Below are 25379 nucleotides of genomic sequence, written 5' to 3'. Positions count from 1 at the left end.
ATCCCTCACACCCCACCTCCTGACATTGCACTTGGCAGTCTCATCAGGCTGCAATCTAGTCCCTGCATGCCCTGCCAGACAGTGCTCTTCTCTCCTGTCACCGTGCCTTGCTATCACTCCCCCTTCCCCACCACAAGCGATTGCTATTCATGCAACTGTCACGTTCCAGTTAGGTCTGTTGGTGGTAGTGATCGTGTGTGTGTGTGTGTGTGTGTGTGTGTGTGTGTGTGTGTGTGTGTGTGTGTTTCTTTGCTGAAGGCTTTACCCTAAAGGTGTATTGTGTAACAGTCTTTTCGTTGTGCCTGTCTGCAACTCAATACATCATCTTTGTGATGAGTAGCAATCTATCCTTTTGCTATATTTTTTATGTGGACCATTCGGTCAGTATCTTTAATTACTAGATCATTTTGCCCTGTGTCGTACTTTCCTCATTTCCCTTTAACTACACTCCATATTGCTTTGATTTTATTTTCTGAATTATTTACTATGACACGATGTGCATGCTTTTTTATTTCTTCTAATGTTTACAATAAAACTCCCCCAGCCTCTTACCTCTCTCTTTTTTCCCCTCCTCTACTTCCTCCTTTTCCAATATACTTTCCCCCTACACCCCCTCACAGTTCCAGAGCATGTAGCAGCCCTAATCTGTCCCCACCACATTCCTGCATGCTTTCACAAGTAGCATTATACCCCCCCCCCCCAATCCTCCTCCTTCCCACCATGGCCTCCTTCCTTACCCCCACCATCCAGACTGCTTCTCCCACTAGGCACTGTTACTTGCAATCCAGCCTCATTGGCCAGAGACAGTGATCATGTTGTGTGAATATGTGTGTGTTTCATACATTAAAAGAAGGCCTTTTGGTTGGAAGCTCACGTTTACCAGTCTTTTCATTGCACCTGTCTGCAAATCAATAGCTCCTCTATATGGTGAGTAGTAATCTGTCCTTTCATGGTATTGTCATTATTCCATCCTCGATTCTCCATTGTTTGATTTTGCTTAACGGCTTTCCTTCCATTCCACAGCCCAGTGCTGTTTTCCTTTGTAGCTATTCTCTTTTCCACTCCTATGCTCAGTCCATCCTTTTCTGTGTCTTCTTTCATGTGTTTTACCTGTTGCCTACCAAACTGCACACGCTCTGACTTATGAGCCACACTGCATTGCCACCATACACCAAACAGCTAAGTAACTGTGCTTATTGTTGGTTTCTCCTACCAATATAATTAGTCATCTACCTTCAAACTGATCACTTTTCCCGTCTTACTCTGACATATATTCCATGTGTCATTTTTGTACATTCCTGTGCCACGTGAACTAGTTGAACCTCAGCCTACCAACCCACCCCGTCCCCCTCTCTTTCTCTTCTCTTATTCCACTAAGCATACACTAACCTCAACATCATCTAATACAGTCAACATTCACTGTCTCCTCCCCCCTCCCCCCCCCCCCCTCTATCCACCCACTGACCTGTATCCCACTTTATCATCTTTTCATTTATTTGCCATTGTGATTTCATGTCAATTTCAAATAATTTTCGCCTTTCACTATTGGACTTACTCCCTTGCGTTTCACCTTTTTCCTCAACATTTCATTCGCTCCGTACTTTTGTGATTTTCCCCACATATTTTAATTTTTACATTTTATCATATTTTTATGAGCCTTTTTGCATATATTTTTATGTAATTTATGTATTTTTGCCTTTTTTTATCCTCCGCTATGGATCTTTGCTTCTTCCATCTGCACCAAAGCAGAATTGTTTGCTTATCCCTAGCCAGAACCAGGTCCGAAATACTGTTCCTGCACTGTTACCTGGCTCATGGTCTTACTGCCAAACTACCCATACCTGGCTGCAGCCCCTCCTTCCACAATGATCTCCATCTGTTCAAATTCTACCACTACGCAGCCCTCACCAACCTAATCCTGCAAAATCATGTAAATCAGGCCCAAACCACCTTGCAATACCTCCCCTCCATCTGTAAAATCCTCCTGCCCTGCAGTCCCACAATCCTGTATCCAAGCTCTCATGAACTCTCACCATCCAGGAAATAGAGCAGCATGCACAACATCACTTCAAAAATCTCTCCAACCTGTTCACCTCCTACTCTCACGTTGGACTACTACTATCAACCATCTGTACAACGGTCTCCAAACGTGCCCCATGTCTCCTCATAGCCAACAAACCTTGCCTCACAGACCACCTACATTTACCACACACTCACACTCAGAAACTCTCACCAATCACCATACAGAATCCAGAACACAAACCAATCCAACACACAGTCATGAACATTTTCTCCAAAAGACTTAGTCCCACAGAAGTGTCAGTCCTTTCCAAAGGCATAGCCTTTTGCTCCACTCCCAAATTCAATCATGCTGGACTTGTTAAAGACCTACTCTTCTTCTCCTGGCCCCTAAAGTGGCAGCTTTTTTTTTTTTTTTTTTTTTTTTTTTTGCCACCGGCCCCACCACTCAAACTCAACCCCAAGCCAATTCTGAATGCTGCCTCACTCCTCCATACAATAATCATCCACACCCATTGCTCCCAAATCGCCTACTATTAATATTCAACAATTTCTCAACTTCAAACCTTACCTCATCATCAGTCACCAAATCCCTCAACATGAATCTAACCTCAGATCTGCAGAAAGAACTGCAATCCACCACCTAAAGTCTGATTCTGACCTTATAATCATACCTGCCAACAATGGCTCCACCACTGTCATTTTGAACCACAGGGATTACCTGTGGCAGATGGTCTCTGCCAGCTGTTAGATTCATCCATCTATCCTCTCACTGCTGTGACCCCATTCCAGACATACAACAGATTCTCCAGTCTCTCCTCAAATCCTTATGCCCATCCCACAAACTCTCCCCTGAATATCTCTCTCTCTCTCTATCTATCTATCTATCTATCTATCTATCTCATCACCCCTACCACTAACTGCACTCCTATCTTCCACAGGCTTCCTAGAGACCAATATAACACTGGAATTTGCTTAATTGTTTAGCTCTTCTAGGAGCTCCTAAACAGAACAGGAGGAGTGAGCCATGAGGAAACTCTTCAGTTTACATTTAAAAGAGTTTGGGCTACTGCTAAGATTTTTTTTGAGTTCTTGTGGTAGCTTATTGAAAATGGATGCAGCAGAATACTGCACTCCTTTCTGCACAAGAGTCAAGGAAGTGCATTCCACATGCAGATTTGATTTCTGCCTAGTATTAACTGAGTGAAAGCTGCTAACTCTTGGGAATAGGCTAATATTGCTAACTACATACGACATTAAAGAAAATATATACTGTGAGGGCAATGTCAGAATTCCCGACTATTGAATAGAGGTCGACAAGAGGTTCTCGAACTTACACCACATACAGCTCAAACAGTCTGTTTTTGAGCCAAAAATATCCTTTTTGAATCAGAAGAATTACCCCTAAAAATAATACCATACGACATAAGTGTACGAAAATATGCGAAGTAGACTACTTTTCATGTTGAACTGTCACTTATTTCAGATACTGTTCTAATGGTAAATAAAGCAGCATTTAGTTTCTGAACAAGATCCTGGATGTGGGCTTTCCACAACAGCTTACTATCTATGCAAATGCCTAGGAACTTGAACTGTTCCGTCTCACTTATAATATGCCCATTCTGTCTGATCAAAATATCGGTTCTTGTTGAATTGTGAGTTAGAAACTGTAAAAACTGAGTCTTACTGTGATTTAGCATCAAATTTTCTTCCACAAGCCACAAACTTATTTCATGAACTACATTATTTGATATTATTTCAATATTGCACACAAGATCCTTCACTACCAAGCTGGTGTCATCAGCAAACAGAAATATTTTTGAATCACCTGTAATACTAGAAGGCATATCATTTATATAAATAAGAAACAGCAGTGGCCCCAGCACCGACCCTTGGGGAATGCCCCACTTAACAGTGCCCCATTGGGACTAAACATCACTACCACTCTCATTATTGTGGAGAATTACCTTCTGCTTTCTGTTCTTAAAGTAAGAGGCGAACCAATTGTAAGCTACTCTCCTTACTCCATAATGGTCCAACTTCTGCAGTAATATTTTGTGGTCAACACAGTCAAAAGCCTTCATTAAATCAAAGAAAACACCTAGCGTTCGCAACCTTTTATTTAATCCGTCCAAAACCTCACAGAGAAAAGAGAATATAGCATTTTCAGTGGGACGCGAAATTGAAGCGTCACCCATCCACCAGTGTCAGCCCAGTTTGCAGGTGAATATAAGTTTAATTTAGTGTTTTGTTTATGTATTTAGTAATATTTGTAATGTTTGTGAATTATCTAAAGTTTTGTATTTATTTTTATGTTTCATGTACGGAGAGGGCGACGCAACGAACGGAGACAGCATCTTCACTGCCGGGACCAGAGAGAAAATTGCTGGCCACTATACGTTGCGGGTCGACAGCCAAAGAGCAACAGAAGATCCTGAAACCGAGTTGTTGCGCCGTGCTTCTAAAAACTGAAAGAATAAGAATTTGTAATGTTTCTACAACAATGATGTCATAGAAAGTTTCATCATGTTGTAAATGTTCAGTCCTATCTTGTCAAGGCTCATGTTCATGTCTATATGAAGTATATGTGAAGATAATAAACTAGTGTATACTACAAAAGTTTAAATACGTGTTCTGAGAATTTATTTATGAAGAATTATATTAAGGAAGAAGTATTACTGATTTATTTGACAAGATTATTACTTTTTGACAACGTTCATCATGAGTTTGAGTCTTGTTTATTTAATGTGGTTTTAATATTTATTAAAGCAGATAACTTGCATTAATATAATTTCTGAAAAGAAACAAAATGACATCTAAATTGAAAAAAGTTTGCGCAAACCAATTGGACTGAGTGACGTAATTCTGCGCATATGACTCAAATGATTATGTTTTAATTACAGTTTCGCTCAAGAACCATTCAGAGACAACTTTAAAAAGAATTTAAATAATTTTGAAGTGTTTTGTAACTGACGTAGGTGACGAAGTCTGCACATGGTTATATGTCAAAAGAAAATCATTTATACAAAACTTAAGTCGTTACACTACAACCATAAACCCAACCATCCTGGACATCATATTGTGGCCAGTTATGATGACCTCTCAGTTCTTGTGGACCAACACCTTCAACCTACCCTCCTGTGTCAAATACACCAACTACATCTTCCATCAAGTCTCCACAGTTTCTGCTCCTTTACTACATGATGCCCTGCTTGTCACTATTGATGCTACCATGCTCTACACTAACATCCCTAATACCAGTGGTCTTGCTGCTATTGAGCACTACCATTCCTAATGTCCAACTGATTTCAAACCTAAAACCGCTTCCTGGTCACCAAGAACAACTATGTCCTCACTCATAATTATTTCACCTTTGAAGTCATCACCTACAAACAAATCAGTGGTTTATGGGCACTCATATGGCACCATCCTATGCTAACCTACCCATGAGCCATCTGAAGGAATCCTTCCTAAACACCAAGTATCTCAAACCCAATACCTGGTTCAGATTCACTGATGACATCTTTCATGATCTGGATTGAGGGTGAGGACACCCTAACCACACACCTCCAGAACCTCAACACCTTCTACCCCATTTGCTTCACCTGGCCCTCCTCAACTCAACAAGGTACCTTTCTCGATGTTGACCTCCACCTCAAAGATGGCTATATCAGTACCTCTGTCCATATCAAGCTTACAAACAAACAGCAATACCTCCTCCTCGACAGCTTCCACACATTTCATACCAAGAAATCCCTTCCCACAAAGCCTAGCCACATGTGCCTGTTGCATCTGCAGTGGTGAGCAGCCCCTCTCGAAATACACCAAGGATCTCACTGAGACCTTTGCAGACCGTAATTATGCCTCCCAACCTTGTACAGAAACAGATCTCCCTTGCGTTATCTATTCAGTCATCCACTGCCTCCCAAACTCCCACCGTACAGCCACAGAGGAGGATTCCCCTGGTGACACTGTACCACTCAACACTGGAGCAACTGAATCACATTCTTCAGCAGGGTTTTGACTACCTCTCATCGTGCCCTAAAACAAGGAATGCCCTTCACACTACCCTTCCCACCCCTCTCAGTGGGGTATCCCACCGTCAAACAAACTTACACAATATCCTTGTCAATCCCTACACAACCCTTTTTCCCAACCCCTTGCTTCCTGGGTCATATCTTTGTAACAGACCTAGATGCAAGACTTATTCCATACATCCACCCATTGTCACCTGCTCCGGTCCAATCACAAGCATCATCCATCCCATCCAAGGCACTGATACCTGTGAAGGTTGGCTGATTGGTTGGTTGGTGTTTGTAGATTAAGGGGACAAAACTGCGGAGTTATCAGTCCCTTTTTCCTTAGTCACACAGATCTCGGATTAAAACCATACCCAAAAGAATCCTATCGCCTGAAATCCGGGGAGGGAACAAAATTCATAAAACTGTGTGTGTGTGTAACCACACTGAAGCAGAAAACAAAAGTAACAAGCCAAAATTGAAAACATTAACTAAAAGGAAAAAATGGTAGAAGCTGTTACAACAATGCAGCAGACAGCATGAGCTGGTTGACCGCAAAAATAAAACGAACGAGCCAGCCACTCTACAGCAAGCTAAAACTTCCAGCCTAAAAACACAAGGCAATAGAAAAACAGATGGTGAAAAGATGAACATCAAGACTAACAGACAGCACCAGAGGGAACAAGGAAGAGTCAAAATACAGATATGGAAAAGGCTTGGTAGAGAAGGTCAGACACCCACCCTTAGACTGAGTGATAAAAACCCCTCTCTCGAATAAAACTGAAAACTTGATCAACTGTTGAGGCATTGTCACCAAACACCATAGGTCGTTCGTCAGGAAGATTAAAAGTTTGCCTCAGCGTGGCTAGATTGAAACAGTCCGTCAGCCAAGTATGGTCGATGCAGAGGCGGCAAAGGACAATGGAGTCCCTGCGAGTGGCTGATATAAAATGACTTCCAAACACTTGTTGTCTTCTTTATACCATATAACTTATTGGGCATAGTTAGGGTGTGCCATGCAGTATGCCACACCCTGAAAATTTTAAAATGTAATACCGATCGGAGATCAGTTTCCAGTGTGCCAATCTCCAGACTCTGTTTACGAGCTGCCTCTTTGGCTAGCCTCTCAACAAGTTTATTTCCCAGGATTCCGATGTGTCCTGGGTTCCATATGAAGACCTCTGACCATCCACGTTGTTCGAGGACGTAAACAGACTCTTGGGTGGCCATTACCAAAGGATGGTGAAGACAGCACAGGTTGAAAGTTTATAAGGCGCTAAAGGTGTCACTACAAATGAGAAAGTACTCCCCAGAACATGCTCAAGAGCACCAGAGATGGCTACCATCTCTGCAATGAAAACACTGCAGCCATCTGGCAAGTATTCAGTATGACCTGCATGAGGATAAGTGAACTCGACATGTCCATCAACCATCGAGCCATCTGTGAAAACTACCTCTGAACCACAGGACGCATCAATAATAAAGACAAATAGGTGGCAGAGAGCCACAGAATGAACTGAGGCTTTTGGCTCAGATGAACTGTATGTGAGTGGATCCAGAGGAGAGGTGGTAGAGGGAAAGACTCAAGTTAAGTGAGAAGGGACAATTGCAGTCTGTACTGCAATTGTAAACCCAATCTGGGCTGCAGTTGTGGGAGATGGATCTTCGTGTTAGGGACAAGGAGACAGTAATTCAGGTGTTCAGGCGAGCTGCAAATGTGGGCGGTATAAATTACAAGCAGTTGTTGTCACTGGATCCACAATGGAGGAACCCCATTTTCCACTAGTACACTGTTCACAGGGCTCATCCAGAAAGCTCCCTTCACAAGTTGAACTCCACAGTGGTGTATAGGGTCCAGCTAAGGCTGATGCTGAACTGTATGCCTGGCTCCCACAGTCAAGGCGATACTATACAAGGGCTTTGTACAGCTGCAACAGTGTAGAGTGATCTGGGCCCCAGTCAGTGCGACTCGGGCAGCAAAGAATGATAAGGTGCTGCCAGCACTTTTGCTTAAGCTGGCAAAAATGGGAAAGCCAAGTTAAGAAAGAATCAAAAACCAGTTCTGAAAAGCGATAAGAGTCCACTACATTATGGAGATGGCCATCAACATAAAGTTGTGGGTGCAGGTGAATTGTACAACGGTGACAGAAGTGCATGATGCAAGTCTTGGTGGCTGAAAACTAAAAGCCGTGGGTGAGGGACCATGACTGCGCCTTTCTTATGGCTAACTACAGTCAAAGTTCAGCCACACCAATAGTACATTACAAAAAAGGAAATACAGAAGTTACAGAGCTGTTTTGAGACCATTAACGGCCACTGAAAAGAGAGGGATGCTCAGTTTAGAGACCTGCGGGGCCCCATTCTCTTGGATGTGCAGGGAACTGTGTGAAGCATCGACTAACTCTGAAGGTGCACAATGATAAAAAATTCTGTATAAAAATCTGGAGCAGGTTCCGGAGACCCCAGTCATGTAATGTAGTGAGGATGTGATGTTGCCATGTGGCATCATATGCTTTCGTAAGGTCAAAAAAGATGGCAATAAGGTGACGACCACATGAAAAGGCTGTTTGGATGGCACACTCCAGGTATACTAAGTTATCAGTGGTGGAGCGACCCTGGAGAAAACTGCCCTGGCTTGGAGCCAGAAGGCCCCGAGACTCAAAGAGCCAACACAACCACTGGCTGACCATAGGTTCAAGCGGCTTGTACAGAATGTTGGTGAGGCTAATAGCATGATAGCCATCCACATCTAGCACAGCCTTAGCAGGTTTTAGCACTGGAATAATTATACTTTCTCGTCACTGCGATGGGTATTTTCCATCACTCCGTATGCAGTTGAAGATGGCAAGGTCGGGCTAGTAATCCATTGATAGATGTTTAATCATTTGGTGATGGATGTGCTCTCGCCCAGGGGTTCTGGTGAGATAATGTCCAAGGGCACTCAGAAATTCCCACTCACTGAATGGAGCACTATATGGCTCAGGGTTGGCATGTAGTAAAAGAAGGGTGTTGTCATCAACCCACTGTTCTAGGGTACAAAAGGCAGGGTGGTAATTCTCAGATGCAGAGGATCAAGCATAATGCTCAGCAAAACAGCCTGTGAATGTGTCTGGGTCAGTACATACAGCTTGATGTGCAGAAGTCCCTGGTGTACCTGAAGGGGCCTAATATCCATAAAGGCATCTGATCTTAATCTAAACCTGGGAAAGGGTTTGTGTTCCAATGGTGGAGATGTACCATTCCCAGCACTCCTGCTTCTGTCTCTTAATTAGTTGACAGATCCGGGCACGGAGCCATTTGAAAACAATGAGGTGCTCCATTGATGGGTGCTGCTTGTAACATTAGAGGGTCCACCTATGACCTCTAATGGCCACAGCAATTTCTGGCAACCACCAAGGCACTGTTTTCCACCAAGGGCACCTGAGGAAAAAGGGATTGCTGAATCAAGTGCAGAAACAATAGTCCTAGAAACATTCTGGGTCACCACATCAATGTTGCCAAGCAATGTCAGAGATCCAACAGTGGTAGCAGAGCTGAAAGTGTCCCAGCCTGACTTGGTAAGAGCCCATCTTGGCAACCATTCAGGTGAGAAACTACGAGGGGTAGGGGACGGAGGGAGGTGGGGGGGGGGGGGGGGGCAGGAAGAGTGGACAGTGGTCACAGGGGGAATGGTACTCTGCACAGCTGACACACATGGGAAAGGGGCACAAGGAACGATGTTCGTGTGTGACAGACATCTGCAGTCCCAACATTTGGGGCAGGCATTTCAAAGAGAGGACACAAATTTCCAACATTTGAAGCAACACATGGGGGGGGGGGGGGGGGGAGGAACATAGGGTTTAATGTCACACCACTATCATCAGCTTGACCTTTTCAGGCAATGAATCACCTTCAAACGTCAAGATGAAAGCACCAGTAGCAAACCTGTTGTCCTTAGGTCTGCTATACACACAGCTGATGAAGTGTACACCTCATCGCTGTAGATTGGCACGCAACTCATCATCGGACTGCAAGAGCAGATCTGTGTGGAATATACTGCCCTGGACCATGTTGAAGCCCTTATGGGGGGTGATTTTAACAATACTGACCGGTTCCACATTTTGGATGCTCCTGCCACTTCCCCGAACTTGTCCTCCAAGTTCTCTACAAAAAAGGGGCTTGCCGTTTAAAAGGATTCTGCATCAGACCTGGCACAAACTAATATTGCTGAGAATGCATCCGTCCGTGATCATTAGCCCCTGTTCCTCCCATGGTGTAGCCAGTGAACGGAACAATTTGGGGTCTTAACTGTCAGCACTCTACTGGCCTTTTCCTCGCTTAGAGACTGCTGGGGCCATTCGACAACCAGCATCAGAGAAACTCATCTGCTTCACTGTGGGAAATCTGACCTGATGCCACCCACTCTGATCAGGGGCTCTCCCAACGGGCGTCACCCAGGCATAGCAAAGGCCACCTGGCACGATGGCCATTACTGGGAGCCCTGATGCCCCGAGGAGATGGGTATCTACTCTTTGGGATAAATGGGCAGTTTGCAGCTCAGGCATCAGCAAGTGCGATCCCGGTATTGTCAGGAGGCTATAACTAAGAGGGTACATGACAATTCCTCCTCCCCCCCCCCTCCCCCATGATGGACTGGTTACTGTGTTGGATGTAGGATGCAGGAAGATCCATTATTATCATGGGTGCAGGAGATGACAGCAAACAATGAATGTACAGTATGCACCCTGTAAGACGTCCTTCTCCGAAAGGCTGGATGGTGGGGGCCCTTACATTAAAATAATAGGCGCAGAAGTTCTCAGCACATGATGGGTACATGATGCACCACGTAAGGCGTCCTTCCCCAAATGGACCACACATCTGTAGAATTTGGAAAGGTGGAGGTCTAACCCTAGAAGGGGACCATAATACGAGGTGCATTCAAGTTCTAAGGCCTCCGATTTTTTTTCTCCGGACTGGAAAGAGATAGAAACATGCGCATTGTTTTAAAATGAGGCTGCGTTCATTGTCAATACGTCCCAGAGATGGCAGCACCGTACGGCAGATGGAATTTTACCGCCAGCGGTGAGAATGAGAACTGTTTTAAATACTTAAAATGGCGACATTTTCCTTACTTGAACAGCGTGCAATCATTCGTTTTCTGAATTTGCGTGGTGTGAAACCAATTGAAATTCATCGACAGTTGAAGGAGACATGTGGTGATGGAGTTATGGATGTGTCGAAAGTGCGTTCGTGGGTGCGACAGTTTAATGAAGGCAGAACATCGTGCAACAACAATCCGAAACAACCTCGGGCTCACACAAGCCGGTCTGACGACATGATCCAGAAAGTGGAGAGAATTGTTTTGGTGGATCGCCGAATGACTGTTGAACAGATCGCCTCCAGAGTTGGCATTTCTGTGGGTTCTGTGCACACAATCCTGCATGACGATCTGAAAATGTGAAAAGTGTCATCCAGGTGGGTGCCACGAATGCTGACGGACAACCACATGGCTGCCCGTGTGGCATGTTGCCAAGCAATGTTGACGCGCAACGACAGCAGGAATGGGACTTTCTTTTCATCGGTTGTGACAATGGATGAGACGTGGATGCCATTTTTCAATCCAGAAACAAAGCGCCAGTCAGCTCAATGGAAGCACACAGATTCACCGCCACCAAAAAAATTTCGGGTAACCGCTAGTGCTGAAAAAATGACGGTGTCCATGTTCTGGGACAGCGAGGGCGTAATCCTTACCCATTGCGTTCCAAAGGGCACTACGGTAACAGGTGCATCCTATGAAAACGTTTTTAAGAAAAAATTCCTTCCTGCACTGCAACAAAAACGTCCGGGAATGGCTGTGCGTGTGCTGTTTCACCAAGACAACACACCCGCACATCGAGCTAACGTTACGCAACAGTTTCTTCGTGATAACAACTTTGAAGTGATTCCTCATGCACCCTACTCACCTGACCTGGCTCCTAGCGACTTTTGGCTTTTTCCAGCAATGAAAGACACTCTCCGTGGCCGCACATTCACCAGCCGTGCTGCTATTGCCTCAGTGATTTTCCAGTGGTCAAAACAGACTCCTAAAGAAGCCTCCGCCGCTGCCATGGAATCATGGCGTCAGCGTTGTGAAAAATGTGTATGTCTGCAGGGCGATTATGTCGAGAAGTAACGCCAGTTTCATCGATTTTGGGTGAGTAGTTAATTAGAAAAAAAAATCTGAGGCCTTAGAACTTGAATGCACCTCGTAGATTAGGCTGAAAAGTAGGTGACTCCTTTTACGAACCTTGTATGACAGACAAGAATGCCCCAGGTCTATTCTAACCCCCTAACCCAAACAGTGGATGAAGGGGGATGGCCACTTGTGAAACCAGTGAAGTGATCTATGAACAAAGCTGCAACCACTGTGCTGCTTTCTATGTGGGCATAACAAGCCATCTGTCCACATGAATGGCCACTGAAACTGTCGCCAAGAGACAAATGGACCATCTAGTTGCTGAACGCCTGTCCAACACAACACAACACAACACGCTTCACTTCAATGACTGTTTCACAGTCTGTGTCAACTGGATACTTCCCACCAATACCAGCTTTTCTGAACTTCTGAACTGCACAAATGGGAACTGTCCTTGAAAATATACCCTATGTTCCTGTAAACCCCGTGGTCACAACCTTCATTAGTCCCTGTCCTTCACCCACCTATCTCCTTCCCTGGTCCCACTCCAGCACTACACACAGCCTTCTAGTCCACTAATGCACCCATTAGTCAGTCTCTCTCTCTCTCTCTCTCTCTCTCTCTCTCTCTCTCTCTCTCTCTCTCTCTCTCTCCCCCCCCCCCTCTCTTCCCCCCCTTTCCCTTCTACTATTTCTCTCTTTTTCCCCTGCCTTTACCTCGCTCCTTTTCCACTGCCCTTCCCTTCCCCCACTTCCCCCCCCCCCCTCAATCTCCCGAGCACCTAGTAGCATTACCCCACCCTCAGCTCGTTCCTACATGCTTCATGCTTCCACGCACGCAGCACTACACATTCCCCCCAGCCCTACTCTGCTATCACTCCCCACCATAACCTCTTCTTTACCCTACCACACATACTGCCTCTCCCATCAGATGCAGTTGCTTGCCGACCTCTGTGTGTGAGTTGTGCTTGTGTGAATGTGGGTATGTGTTTTCTACCGTAGGAGGAGGCCTTCTGGGCAGAAGCTCAAATGTTATGCAGTTGTCTTATTATGCCTGTCTATGACTCAACATCTCCTCTAGATGGCAAGTAGCAATCTGTCCTTTTCATAATATTCTCGTTATTCCATCCTAGATTCTCCACTGTTTCATTACATTCCACGTGGCAGAGGTACCCTGTACCACTACACCAGTCATTTCCTTTCCTGTTCCACTTGCAAACAGAACGAGGGAAAAACAACTGTCTATATGCCTCCATATCAGCCCCAATTTTTCGTATCTTCACGGCCTTTACATGCAATGATGTAGAGGGCAATAGAGTCAATCTGAAGTCAGCTTCGAATTCCAGTTCTCTAAATTTTCTTAGTAGTGCTCCTTAAAAAGAACATCACTTCCCTCCAGGAATTCCATTTGAGTTCCCAAATTATCCCCATAAAACATGCATTCTGATTGAGCCCACTAGTAACAAATCTAGCACCCCTCCTCTGCTTCTTTTACTGTAATCTGATTTGGTATGGATCCCTAACACTCAAACATTATAGGTCACACTAGTGACCTATATGTGATCTCTTTTACATACAAATTACAATTTCTTAGAATTCTCCCAATAAACTGAAGTCGACTATTTGCTTTTCCTACCACAATCCTCACATGCCTGTTCCATTTCATATCGCTTTGCAATGTTATGCCAAGATATTAAAATGATATGACTGTGTTAATGTTATAACCAGGAATAACACAATAACCTTGTCAGTCTGGTTTATTAAATCACAAATCACTTTTTAACGATTATGTTAGCCAAGCGTCTACCCAGGCTCACACTCAGAAGTAATGCAGAATTAAAGTTTGGTTATACCAATGTCCGAATGTGCATGGTGGGGTGCACGTTCTGTAATTATTCCCAAGTCCAGTGAAGTTCAGTCTCTCCAAGTGAAGTCGCAAGACTTTCCGCCGAGCAGCCAGGTAACCTTGAGTGGTGCGGCGAGTCATCCACAAGCAGCTGGAACACGGCGTACTGCACTTCCCGATGAGAACTGTCGTTTGCGGCGGTGGCCGGGTTTATATAAGGCTTGCTAGTTACTGGAGCCGTCGGCTGGGGTCGCTGTTTTCCAGGGAAAACCAATCGCAATGTTTCCTGGCGTAGCCAATTGCTGTGTGCTGACAAACGCGTGCGCACGCGAAGGCAGCCAACGATGTATTTCTCGGCCACGTAAGGGAGCGTGCGTATGAAAACGGCCAGCAATGGAAGCAGCGGGCCACCCAGAGAAGTGCGGCCAGCGATGTATTCGGCGGCCGCGTATTGGAGCACGTTGTTCGGTGTTTGTTAGAAGTGGTGTATACCACAGTTAAGCAGGACACTACTAATGCTGTATCCAAACATCATGGGTTTGTTTCTCCTACTCATCCGCATTAACTTACATTTTGCTACATTTAGAGCTATGTGCTATTCATCACACCAACTATAAATTTTGTTCAAGTCATCTTGTATCCTCCTACAGTCACTGAACTTCGACACCCTACCATACATCACAGCATCATCAGTAAACAACGCTTCAACGATACAGATAGCCGTACTGTAGGTGCAACCACAACGGAGGGGTATCTGTTGAGAGGCCAGACAAATGTGTGGTTCCTCAAGAGGGGCAGCAGCTTTTTCAGTAGTTGCAGGGGCAACAGTCTGGATGATTGACTGATCTGGCCTTGTAACAATAACCAAAACGGCCTTGCTGTTGTGGTACTGCGAACGGCTGAAAGCAAGGGGAAACTACAGCCGTAATTTTTCCCGAGGGCATGCAGCTTTACTGTATGATTAAATGATGACTGCGTCCTCCTGGGTAAAATATTCCGGAGGTAAAATGGAATTAGTGAGGTTCAGTGGCAGGAGGAACAAGACTTTGGTCAGGTGAATACAGGGTTATAAATACAAAATCAAATAGGGGTAATGCAGGAGTAGGTTTAATAATGAATTAAAAAATAGGAATGTGGGTAAGCTACTACAAACAGCATAGTGAACGCATTATTGTGGCCAAGATAGACACGAAGCCCATGCCTACTACAATAGTACAAGTTTATATGCCAACTAGTTCTGCAGATGATGAAGAAATTGATGAAATGTATGATGAGATAAAAGAAATTATTCAGGTAGTGAAGGGAGACAAAAATTTTAACAGTCATGGGTGACTGGAATTCGACAGTAGGAAAAGGAAGAGAAGGAAACGTAGTAGGTGAATATGGACAGGGGCTAAGAAATGAAATGGTAGAATTTTGCACAGAGCATAACTTAATCATAGCTAACACTTGGTTCAAGAATCATGAAAGAAGGTTGTATACATGGAAGAACCCTGGAGATACTAGAAAGTTTCAGATAGATTATATAATGGTAAGACAGAGATTTAGGAACCAGATTTTAAATTGTAAGACATTTCCAGGGGCATATGTGGACTCTGACCACAATCTATTGGTTATGAACTGTAGATTAAAACTGAAGTAACTGCAAAAAGGTGGGAATTTAAGGAGATGGGACCTGGATAAACTGAAAGAACCAGAGGTTGTACAGAGTTCAGGGAGAGCATAAGGGAACAATTGACAGGAATGGAGGAAGGAAATACAGTAGAAGAAGAATGGGTAGCTTTGAGGAATGAAATAGTGAAGGCAGCAGAGGATCAAGTAGGTAAAAAGGCGAGGGCTAGTAGAAATCCTTGGGTAACAGAAGAAATACTGAATTTAATTGGTGAAAGGAGAAAATATAAAAATGCAGTAAATGAAGCAGGCAAAAAGGAATACAAACATCTCAAAAATGAGATCGACAGGCAGTGAAAAATGGCTAAGCAGGGATGGCTAGAGGACAAATGTAAGGATGTAGAGGCTTATCTCACTAGGGGTAAGATAGATACTGCCTACAGGAAAATTAAAGAGACCTTTCGAGAAAAGAGAACCACTTGTGTGAATATCAAGAGCTCAGATGGAAACCCAGTCCTAATGAAAGAAGGGAAAGCAGAAAGGTGGAAGGAGTATATAGAGGGTCTATACAGGGGCGATGTTCTTGAGGACAATATTATGGAAATGGAAGAGGATGTAGATGAAGATGAAATGGGAGTTATGATACTGCGTGAAGAGTTTGACAGAGCACTGAACGACCTAAGTCGAAACAAGGCCCCGGGAGTAGACAACATTCCATTAGAACTACTGACGGCCTTGGGAGAGCCAGTCCTGACAAAACTCTACCATCTGGTGAGCAAGATGTATGAGACAGGCAACATTCCCTCAGACTTCAAAAAGAATATAATAATTCCAATCCCAAAGAAAGCAGGTGCTGACAGATGTGAAAATTACCGAACTATCAGTTTAATAAGACACAGCTGCAAAATACTAATGCGAATTCTTTACAGACGAATGGAAAAACTGGTAGAAGCCGACCTCGAGGAAGATCAGTTTGGATACCGTAGAAATGTTGGAACACGTGAGGCAATACTGACCCTACGACTGATCTTAGAAGAAAGATTAAGGAAAGGCAAACCTACATTTCTAGCATTTGTAGACTTGGAGAAAGCTTTTGACAATGTTGACTGGAATACTCTCTTTCAAATTCTGAAGGTGGCAGGAGTAAAATACAGGGAGCACAAGGCTATTTACAAATTGTACAGAAAGCAGATGGCAGTTATAAGAGACGACGGACATGAAAGGGAAGCAGTGGTTGGGAAGGGAGTGAGACAGGGTTCTATCCTCTCCCCGATGCTATTCAATCTGTATATTGAGCAAGCAGTAAAGGAAACAAAAGAAAAGTTCGGAGTAGGTATTAAAATCCATGGAGAAGAAATAAAAACTTTGTGGTTTGCCGATGACATTGTAATTCTGTCAGAGACAGCAAATGACTTGGAAGAGCAGCTGAACGGAATGGCCAGTGTCTTGAAAGGAGGATATAAGATGAACATCAACAAAAGCAAAACGAGGATAATGGAATGTAGTCGAAATAAATCGGGTGATGCTGAGGGAATTAGATTAGGAAATGAGACACTTAAAGTAGTAAAGGAGTTTTGCTATTTGGGGAGCAAAATAACTGATGATGGGTGAAGTAGAGAGGATATAAAATGTAGACTGGCAATGGCAAGGAAAGCGTTTCTGAAGAAGAAAAATTTGTTAACATCGAGTATAGATTTAAGTGTCAGGAAGTCATTTCTGAAAGTATTTGTATGGAGTGTAGCCATGTATGGAAGTGAAACATGGACGGTAAATAGTTTGGACAAGAAGAGAATAGAAGCTTTCGAAATGTGGTGCTACAGAAGAATGCTGAAGATTAGATGGGTAGATCATATAACTAATGAGGAGGTATTGAATAGAATTGGGGAGAAGAGGAGTTTGTGGCACAACTTGACTGGAAGAAGGGATCGGTTGGTAGGACATGTTCTGAGGCATCAAGGGATCACCAATTTAATACTGGAGGGCGACGTGGAGGATAAAAATCGTAGAGGGAGACCAAGAGATGAATACACTAAGCAGATTCAGAAGGATGTAGGCTGCAGTAGGTACTGGGAGATGAAGAGGCTTGCACAGGACAGAGTAGCATGGAGAGCTGCATCAAACCAGTCTCAGAACTGAAGACCACAACAACAACATGTCTTCTTCTGTGGGCCTAATCCGGCATTTCCCACTGGGTTGCATGTACTTTAGCAAGACCTGCTCAGCTTGTTCATAAACTTGAAGAACTTCTGCAAAGTATTTCTTCTTCAAACAGGACTTTCCAGTGACAGTAAATGCTGACAGTACGAAGTCTCCTATAGTAAGTTTCAAGCATTCTTCACTATCAACAGTACACGTCGAATTGTGTCCATTTTCATGGTTATGAAGTGATATCACTCTTGCAACCTCTTGGGCAGATGTAGCAGAAACCCTTATAACTCCCTCTTTAACTGCTATACTGCAATGGAGTTTGTGCAATCCTGGAATAGGCTGTACGCCTTTCCAACAATTATCCAACATAGCCACTGCTGAATTAATTTCTTCAGATGATAAGTAGAGGGTCATAAGCCCTTTCAGTTTCTCCTTGACGCACTTGTAAATATCATGGGGAGTGTTAATAATAACCCTCCATGATTTTACAGTTCTCCACACTCTTATTTTCATGGTACCACCAATGCCATCAACTCCACCTTTACTGTGAAAACTGGCAAAAAAAATCCAGTCACCAGTAATGCCAAAGTCAGCTTGTAAATATGTAACATTTAATAATGTGAAGCGATTCTTGAATTGCGCTGTGCAACCATTGGAGAAAATCTTGACTCTTTAGGTCCTGAAAAAGCAGCTTAAGCACTGTCCAAACTGAATATTTATTGTGGGACAAGTCATCGCTAACAATGGCGTAGCTGCGTATGGTGCCATTGTTAATCCAGGCCACAGCTGTAAATATAGTTGTCTGCTGTTGGTGCCAGTGAGCACTCTGGATATCATCCTGACAAACAGAAGCATAATTTTCAGCATAGTCAACCTGCAAAACCAAATCGTGATTACTGAAATTTACTTTTGCATCCTCAAAGTACTGTGATTGCTTCTTCTTAACATAACAGTGCAGTTTGAAACCCAGAAGCTGTTTCTCTATTTCTTTAATGGCATTCAAAACTGTCCCAAATGTTTCTATACGCTGAGGGCGACCTCCAACATCTTTCCATTGAGTCCATTCAAACTCATTGTTCAGTACTACTTCATCAACAAGGCTCTTCACATTTAAAGTGTTACACTTTTCGCAGGCACTGGACATACACTTATAATTTTCTGTGTCACAAACAAGAATGCTAACTAAATCTTGTGCTCTAATTGGAAATGTATTGGTTTCCCTTGCAACACTTTCAACCAAATACTGTACGTTTGCGTGGTATTGACAAATACACGCATTATGTGGCATAAATGATACGGGTATACAAAAGGTGGACGAAGAGAGAAGAATTTTGATTTTTCTATCTGACACTCTGGATATTCAGGAATAACTTGTTCATATGCTTCAGATATTCTCATTATCATATAGCACTTCTGTCTGTTCTCGTTCTCCAGTTTCCGGGTTCTTGACACTAACCACTACTTTTCTTCCTGGTTCTTTTCGGCTTATGTCGTCACGAAGGTAGAAGTTCTTAGTTTTATTTTCTGTATCTGCACTGAGAAACTTACTCCCTTTCTTGTAAATATCTTTTTTAAGTTTATTTGCACCTTCAGGCAGCTCATTGTTAAACAGCTTTGCCACTACATCCTTTCGTTTCCTTGGGCTGCATGGTAAGCTTTTCTTCACCTTATTTACCGCCTTCCCAAGTGATCTTTTGGAACTATGAGTTAGAGGGTGACAAAATGCAAGCTGAAGTGGGACTTCGAGAAGAAATTTTGTTCTTTTCTCAATGCCTCCTTTGTCTTTCCATATCTTGCATACGTTTAAGTTTCTTTTGATCATCCTGCAAGGCAGCTTTATTTTTTTCTCTCCGTAACTAATCTCTTTTGCATTCCTTTTTTAACATAGCCTGATACTGAATTGGAGATTGCTTCAGTTTTTCCCTAAACTTGCAGCACCTTTCAGTGGATGACATGCTTGTCCTACAATAAATTACAACAATAATACTTCCAGCTGGTTGATAATAATAACAATCACAACAATAACAATAATTGTGTGTGTTGTTACAGTAAAATTTCCTTGTTACAAAGTTCTGGTATCACCGTAACAGCTCTAACATTTTGACATGTCACACCCGAAATGCGTTTCTTGACATAAGAGTGTTCCTACAAAAAATATTATAATTCAAAGTTGTAGCCCATGTAACTAACCTCACTTTCACAAACTTTCAACTAAACATAACATGAAACTAAACTGATAAACAAATAATGTCTATTTGTGTTGCGGGTGTGACAGAAATTATGTATTTTTTTTTTTTTTTTTTTTTTTTAAGATTCAGCACTTCTTTGCCTGTATTATAAATGTAAAACCACAGTTACTGCTTCACAATTATCCAGAGAGTATATACACAACACATGGACACTCGACTTCAAAGACACTAGTCTGCAGGGCTGCCAACATTTCACATTAAAGTTTACAATTTTTTTCCCTGACACCAAGAGTAAGTTTGTAACTGTTTTACACCTTTCAGGCCAGGATATAATGAACCCTGGGATTAGTTTCTGCTTCCTTGACCTTTTGGCTACAGAAGAATATGCCACACTTTAAGATCTTTTAAACTTTATTTTTTATGATGAAAGGTCCTTTCACATGGAAAGACCCTGAATTAAATTAGGTGACACTGAGAAAATTACATTCGGCACTCGGAAATCAGACACTTACAGTAGCAGATGATTTTTGCTATTTGGGCAGCAAAATGACTGATGATGGTCAAAGTAGAGAGGATATAAAATGTCGACAGGCAACGAAAACAATTCTGAAGAGGAATTTGTTAACATCGAGTATAGGCTTAAATGTGAGGGTGTCTTTTCTAAACGTATTTGTATGGAGTGTAGCCATGAACGGAAGTGAATCATGGATGATAAGCAGTTTGGATAGGAGGAGAATATAAACTTTTGAAATGTGGTGCTAAGGAAGAATGCTGAATATTAGATTGGTAGATCATATAACTAATGAGAAAGTAATGAATACAATTGGGGAGAAGAGGAATTTGTAGTACAACTTGACTACAGGCAGGGATTGGTTGGTAGACCACGTTCAGATGCATCAAGGGATCACCAATCTAATATTAATATTGATGGGAAGTGTGGAAGGTAAAAACCGTTGAGGGAGAACAACACATAACTACACTAAGTAGATTCAGAAGGATCTAGGTGTCAGTAGTTATTCAGAAATGAAGAGGCTTGCGCAGGGTACAGCAGCATGGAGAGCTGCATCAAACCAGTCTTTGGGCTGAATACCACGAGTGCTAAGTGTCAATACGCTTTCTAGTACCTCAAAATTTGAATTACAAATACGTATATTCGGTTTGAAAAGGGCTGTACAACAGACAGCATCAAACAGCAGCGCAAGAGAAAAATATCCATCATAATGAACTCAGTATTGTCAATTCGTAGGGTGTCATTATTGTTCTACAAATAGCAGGACTTTTCTTGACTTCTCTACTTGAAACACGAAGTAGAACTTTGCAAAGAGTGCATCCAGATCAAGGCAATCAATGTTGGTCCTCAATCAACAAAGTGAACAGTGGATCAGATTTTCTTACTAACATCTACAATACATCAAACATTGCACTGTTTAAAAACAAACGGCTTGTGAATAAAGTAAAAAGTTACTTACCATCTTCCAAGCTGTATTGATAACAGGGTACGGGGTCAATCGATAACTTGTAACCAGCAAATTCAGGATCAAGTAAATCCCTACTAGGCCTCAATTCAATCATAACGCTACACAAATGTTTACTTCACATGAAGTCCGAAGACCGAAACAGAAACGAATCTCACTTAGTCGCAATCGACTGATATCGGCTATCGGTATATCACTCACAATCGCAGTACTTGCGAGGTGCGTTTCGATTACCACACATCTAAACTCTGTGAAGTAAATCACCAAACAGGTAGAAAACAGTGCATGGAGTAAAAATACAACGGTTTAGACTGCGAAACCAATGTATCAATGATGATTACACACTTATTTATTTGTAAATCACACTGCGAACTTAACGAGCAAATGATTACGAGACGACTAGCGTTCGGCCGAAATCGATGTGTTAAATATAGCATGCACCAAACGAAGACACGTTGGGGTCAATATGTTACCGCAAAGTTGATTTGACGTTCAAGTTCGTTGGATTCGCCAACTCGCAGCCAAATTATCACCTTTGATTCTAACGTAGACCTCGGGCTAAGTCTGTCACCAAAATGGACTCATACGAAAATTCCCTGCAATGGTTTGCGCGTGTTGCGATCAAACGAAGAGTGAAAACAATGTCACAAGAAACTGACGAGAGCGAGATACGAACTCGTGTGTGGATCACGTAACATGATTTCGTTCATTAACTTAATTTAGTCTAATTTATTTCTGTCTATGTATATCTTCTTTTACAACGGCATTAGACACGCTATTTTCCAAGTTTCATGCAGAATAGACCAAATTGCTTTATAATTTACCATTGATAGAGAAAAAAATGTCTTCAAAATAATGATAATGAGAACCGATAATCAATATTGACCAGAAGCTGTAGATACGGCAGAACACAGAGAACATTTTTTATTTTACGTTTTTTTTTTTTGGTACCTCCATACGTAACAATGACAAGCGCTAATAGTTGCATATTAATTTACGCACAATCTTACAGCCATAAGGAGAGTAAACAAATTTATATATGATTGCCATACTGAATAAAAATCGAAAACATTTACACAGATTGAAATACTATTGCTCATATTTCCTTTAACACACAGCAACACACAACACAGTCTACCACTTAAACTACACGTTCTCTTGTTCTGTATTTTCAGCACTACATTTGGTCATCTTTGTTGTGAAGTGTTATGTGTCGTTTAGGCAAACATTTCACACTCCTTGTGTTTTACAAGGAAAGATGATCGTGACAGAATAATATTAGGTAGGTAAGTTGCAGAACATATACTGTGCGCGGGGGTTTGTTTTCTTAAATGCAGACATTAAATGCGAGGTAGGGAATACGAGAAAATGAGGTGACCACAAATAAACGGCTTCACCTGTTGTGGGTGGGGCTTTACGTTGTGGCGTCGCAGCTTGTTGGTGGTTTGACCATCAATGAGCAAGCGCACTCTCCAAGAATGATAACAAAAGACAGGATGGTTTTCAAGTTTTGTAACGGTTTTGTCAAGTTGAGCCTTCGAAGGGTATATCATATAAAAGTGTGTTCTATTCAATTTCACGACTCACACTAATGATCTGTACACCCATTTGAGGAAATCTATGTTTGTAAAAGAAATGATAATTGGATCCTCTTATCGCCTCAAGACTCCTATCCTGATATAACTGTAATCTTCGGAGAAAACCTCAGTTTCCCAATCATATTGTAATCATCAATGGAGACTTATATCATCCAACAATTAATTGGGAAAATTACAATTTCATTAGTGGTGGGCGTGATAAGACACCCTGTGAAACTTTACTAAATGTCTTTTCTCAAAACTACCTAGAACAGATAGCAACTCCGCTCATGATGAGAATATATTGGATCTGATGGCAGCAAATACATCTGACCTCTTTGAGGACGTCCACATAAAAACTGGCATCCGTGACCATGATGCGGCTGTGGCAACAGTGACAACTAAAGCAAGCTGAAAGATATTTAGATTCAGTAACTAGATAAAAAAAATCAGTAGTGTTGTGGGAGTCGACAGAAGATCACCTGTAAATGCATAAGAAACGCAGCATTATTCTGCGGCGACAAGTGCACAGACGATCTGCTTTACTCTTTGATTTTTATTAGTATTCTTTGTATTGACTCGTTTTGAGTTGATTGGTGTTCGAGCTTGAGAAAAAATAAAAAGTTATTGCTTGACTACTACATTGCATCTCTTCAGCAGACGGAAATAAGTGGTAGTTGACCAAAGTGTTGACCCCGGCGTGATTGAATTCCGTTTTTGAAGAGCAAATGCAGCACTGATCTGTATCGTCTATCGCAGAGTCTGAGCATCCGCTCAACTCAGAGCATTAGAGGCACCCTAGGACGAGGTTCTCTGCCTACATACGATGACAGACAGGAAGTGATGCGACATGTAGCAAACTGCGAATCCGTGCCGTATGCGCAGACAGTTAAGCACAACATGGTCTGTCACATCAGGACTACACCCGGTCAACCAGTATCTCAGCGCTCACGCCGGTTAGCTCCTGATCGTTTCACTGCAGCAAAGACAGAATTCGAAGAACTCTCGCGCTCGGGAGTCATCCATAGACCTGACAGCCCGTGGTTATCACCACTTCATCTAGTAAAGAAGAAATATGGGGCCGGGAGACCATGTGGAGACTACCAAGCACTCAATACCCGTAGTATTCCCGACCGCTATCCGATTCCACATATTAATGATTTTACGCATGCGCTGACAAGCGCGACCATTTTTAGTGTCATTGATGGCCAGAAAGCACATCACCAGATACCAGTAGCTCCTGCTGATATACCGGAGACAGCTGTCACAACACCATTCGTCTTATTTCAATACCTCCGTATGCCATTTGGTTTGAAAAATGCGGCACAAACTTGGCAACGGTTTATCGACGAAGTACTAAGAGGTTTACCGTACTGCTTCGCATACCTCGATGATATCCTGGTCTTTTCAGCATCTGAGAAATTGCACGAGCTGCATTTAAAAACTGTTTACCAACACATTGATGCATATGGCATTTCGGTCAACGAATCAAAGTGTTTACTTCAGGGACGTCAGGTGCCATCCTTGGGATACTCAGTGACAGCAGCCGACATCAGCCCACTGCAAGATAAACTTGCTATTATCGAAGAGATGGCTCGCTCTGTTGATTATCAACTGAGCCAGTTCCTCCGAGCAGTTAATTTCTACAGACAACATCTGCCTAATGCGGCGGCCATCCAGGCACCTTTGACTTCAGCATTAGCCAGCAAGGTTGCAGTGAGCAAATGACCTTTGCAGTGGACACCAGAGATGTTGATGGCATTCGATAAGACCAAGGCATGTCTACGTCAGACAATCATGTTGACACACCCAGTTCCTCAGGCGCGATTGGCAATTGTGGATGCTATCAGCAAGCTATTGATGCAGCTCTACATCAGCATGTCGAAGGCCACTGGCAGCCCCTGGGCTGTGAAATGGAGTGCTTACAATAGGGAATTGATGGCAATTTATCAAGCTGTCAGGCATTTCCAGCCACAAGTGGAAACCAGGACATTTCCACAGACCACAAACCAATTACTTTCGCCTTCAGTAGGAACAAGGATGGCTGCTCACCACGACAATTTAGACAACTTGAATTCATCACCCAATTCACAACAGACCTGCAGCATATAATAGGAGCTGAGAACGTCATGGCGGATTTCCTGTTTCGGTTGGAATCAATCTCTCAGGCTATTGACTACAAGGAGCTGGCTGCTGCGCAAGAGACAGACCAACAACTCCAGGTTATGTCTGAGGCAAATACAATCTGCTGATGAACGTTTGCGAGTTTGGTGCAATGTATCACAGGGAAAACCGAGACCTTTTGTACCTAAGAAATTGCGACGGCAATTATTTGACAGTTT

At 42.8% G+C, this 25379-nt stretch overlaps 1 protein-coding gene across 1 annotated transcript in view; it reads right to left on the bottom strand.

Annotated features, from left to right (window-relative positions):
• Window positions 1–21865, bottom strand: part of LOC126175551 (nudC domain-containing protein 1) — a 121736-nt gene extending 99871 nt beyond the window's left edge. Inside the window, exon 1 of the mRNA XM_049922395.1 lies at window positions 21455–21865. Within this exon, the coding sequence (XP_049778352.1) occupies window positions 21455–21557 (103 nt within the window). The 5' untranslated portion in view covers window positions 21558–21865. The remainder of the gene's footprint in view (window positions 1–21454) is intronic.
• Between the last annotated feature and the right edge of the window lie 3514 nt (window positions 21866–25379).

Source organism: Schistocerca cancellata, chromosome 3 (genome assembly GCF_023864275.1).
Source record: "Schistocerca cancellata isolate TAMUIC-IGC-003103 chromosome 3, iqSchCanc2.1, whole genome shotgun sequence".
NCBI lineage: Eukaryota > Metazoa > Arthropoda > Insecta > Orthoptera > Acrididae > Schistocerca > Schistocerca cancellata.
This window is presented reverse-complemented; position numbering and strand designations above follow the sequence as displayed.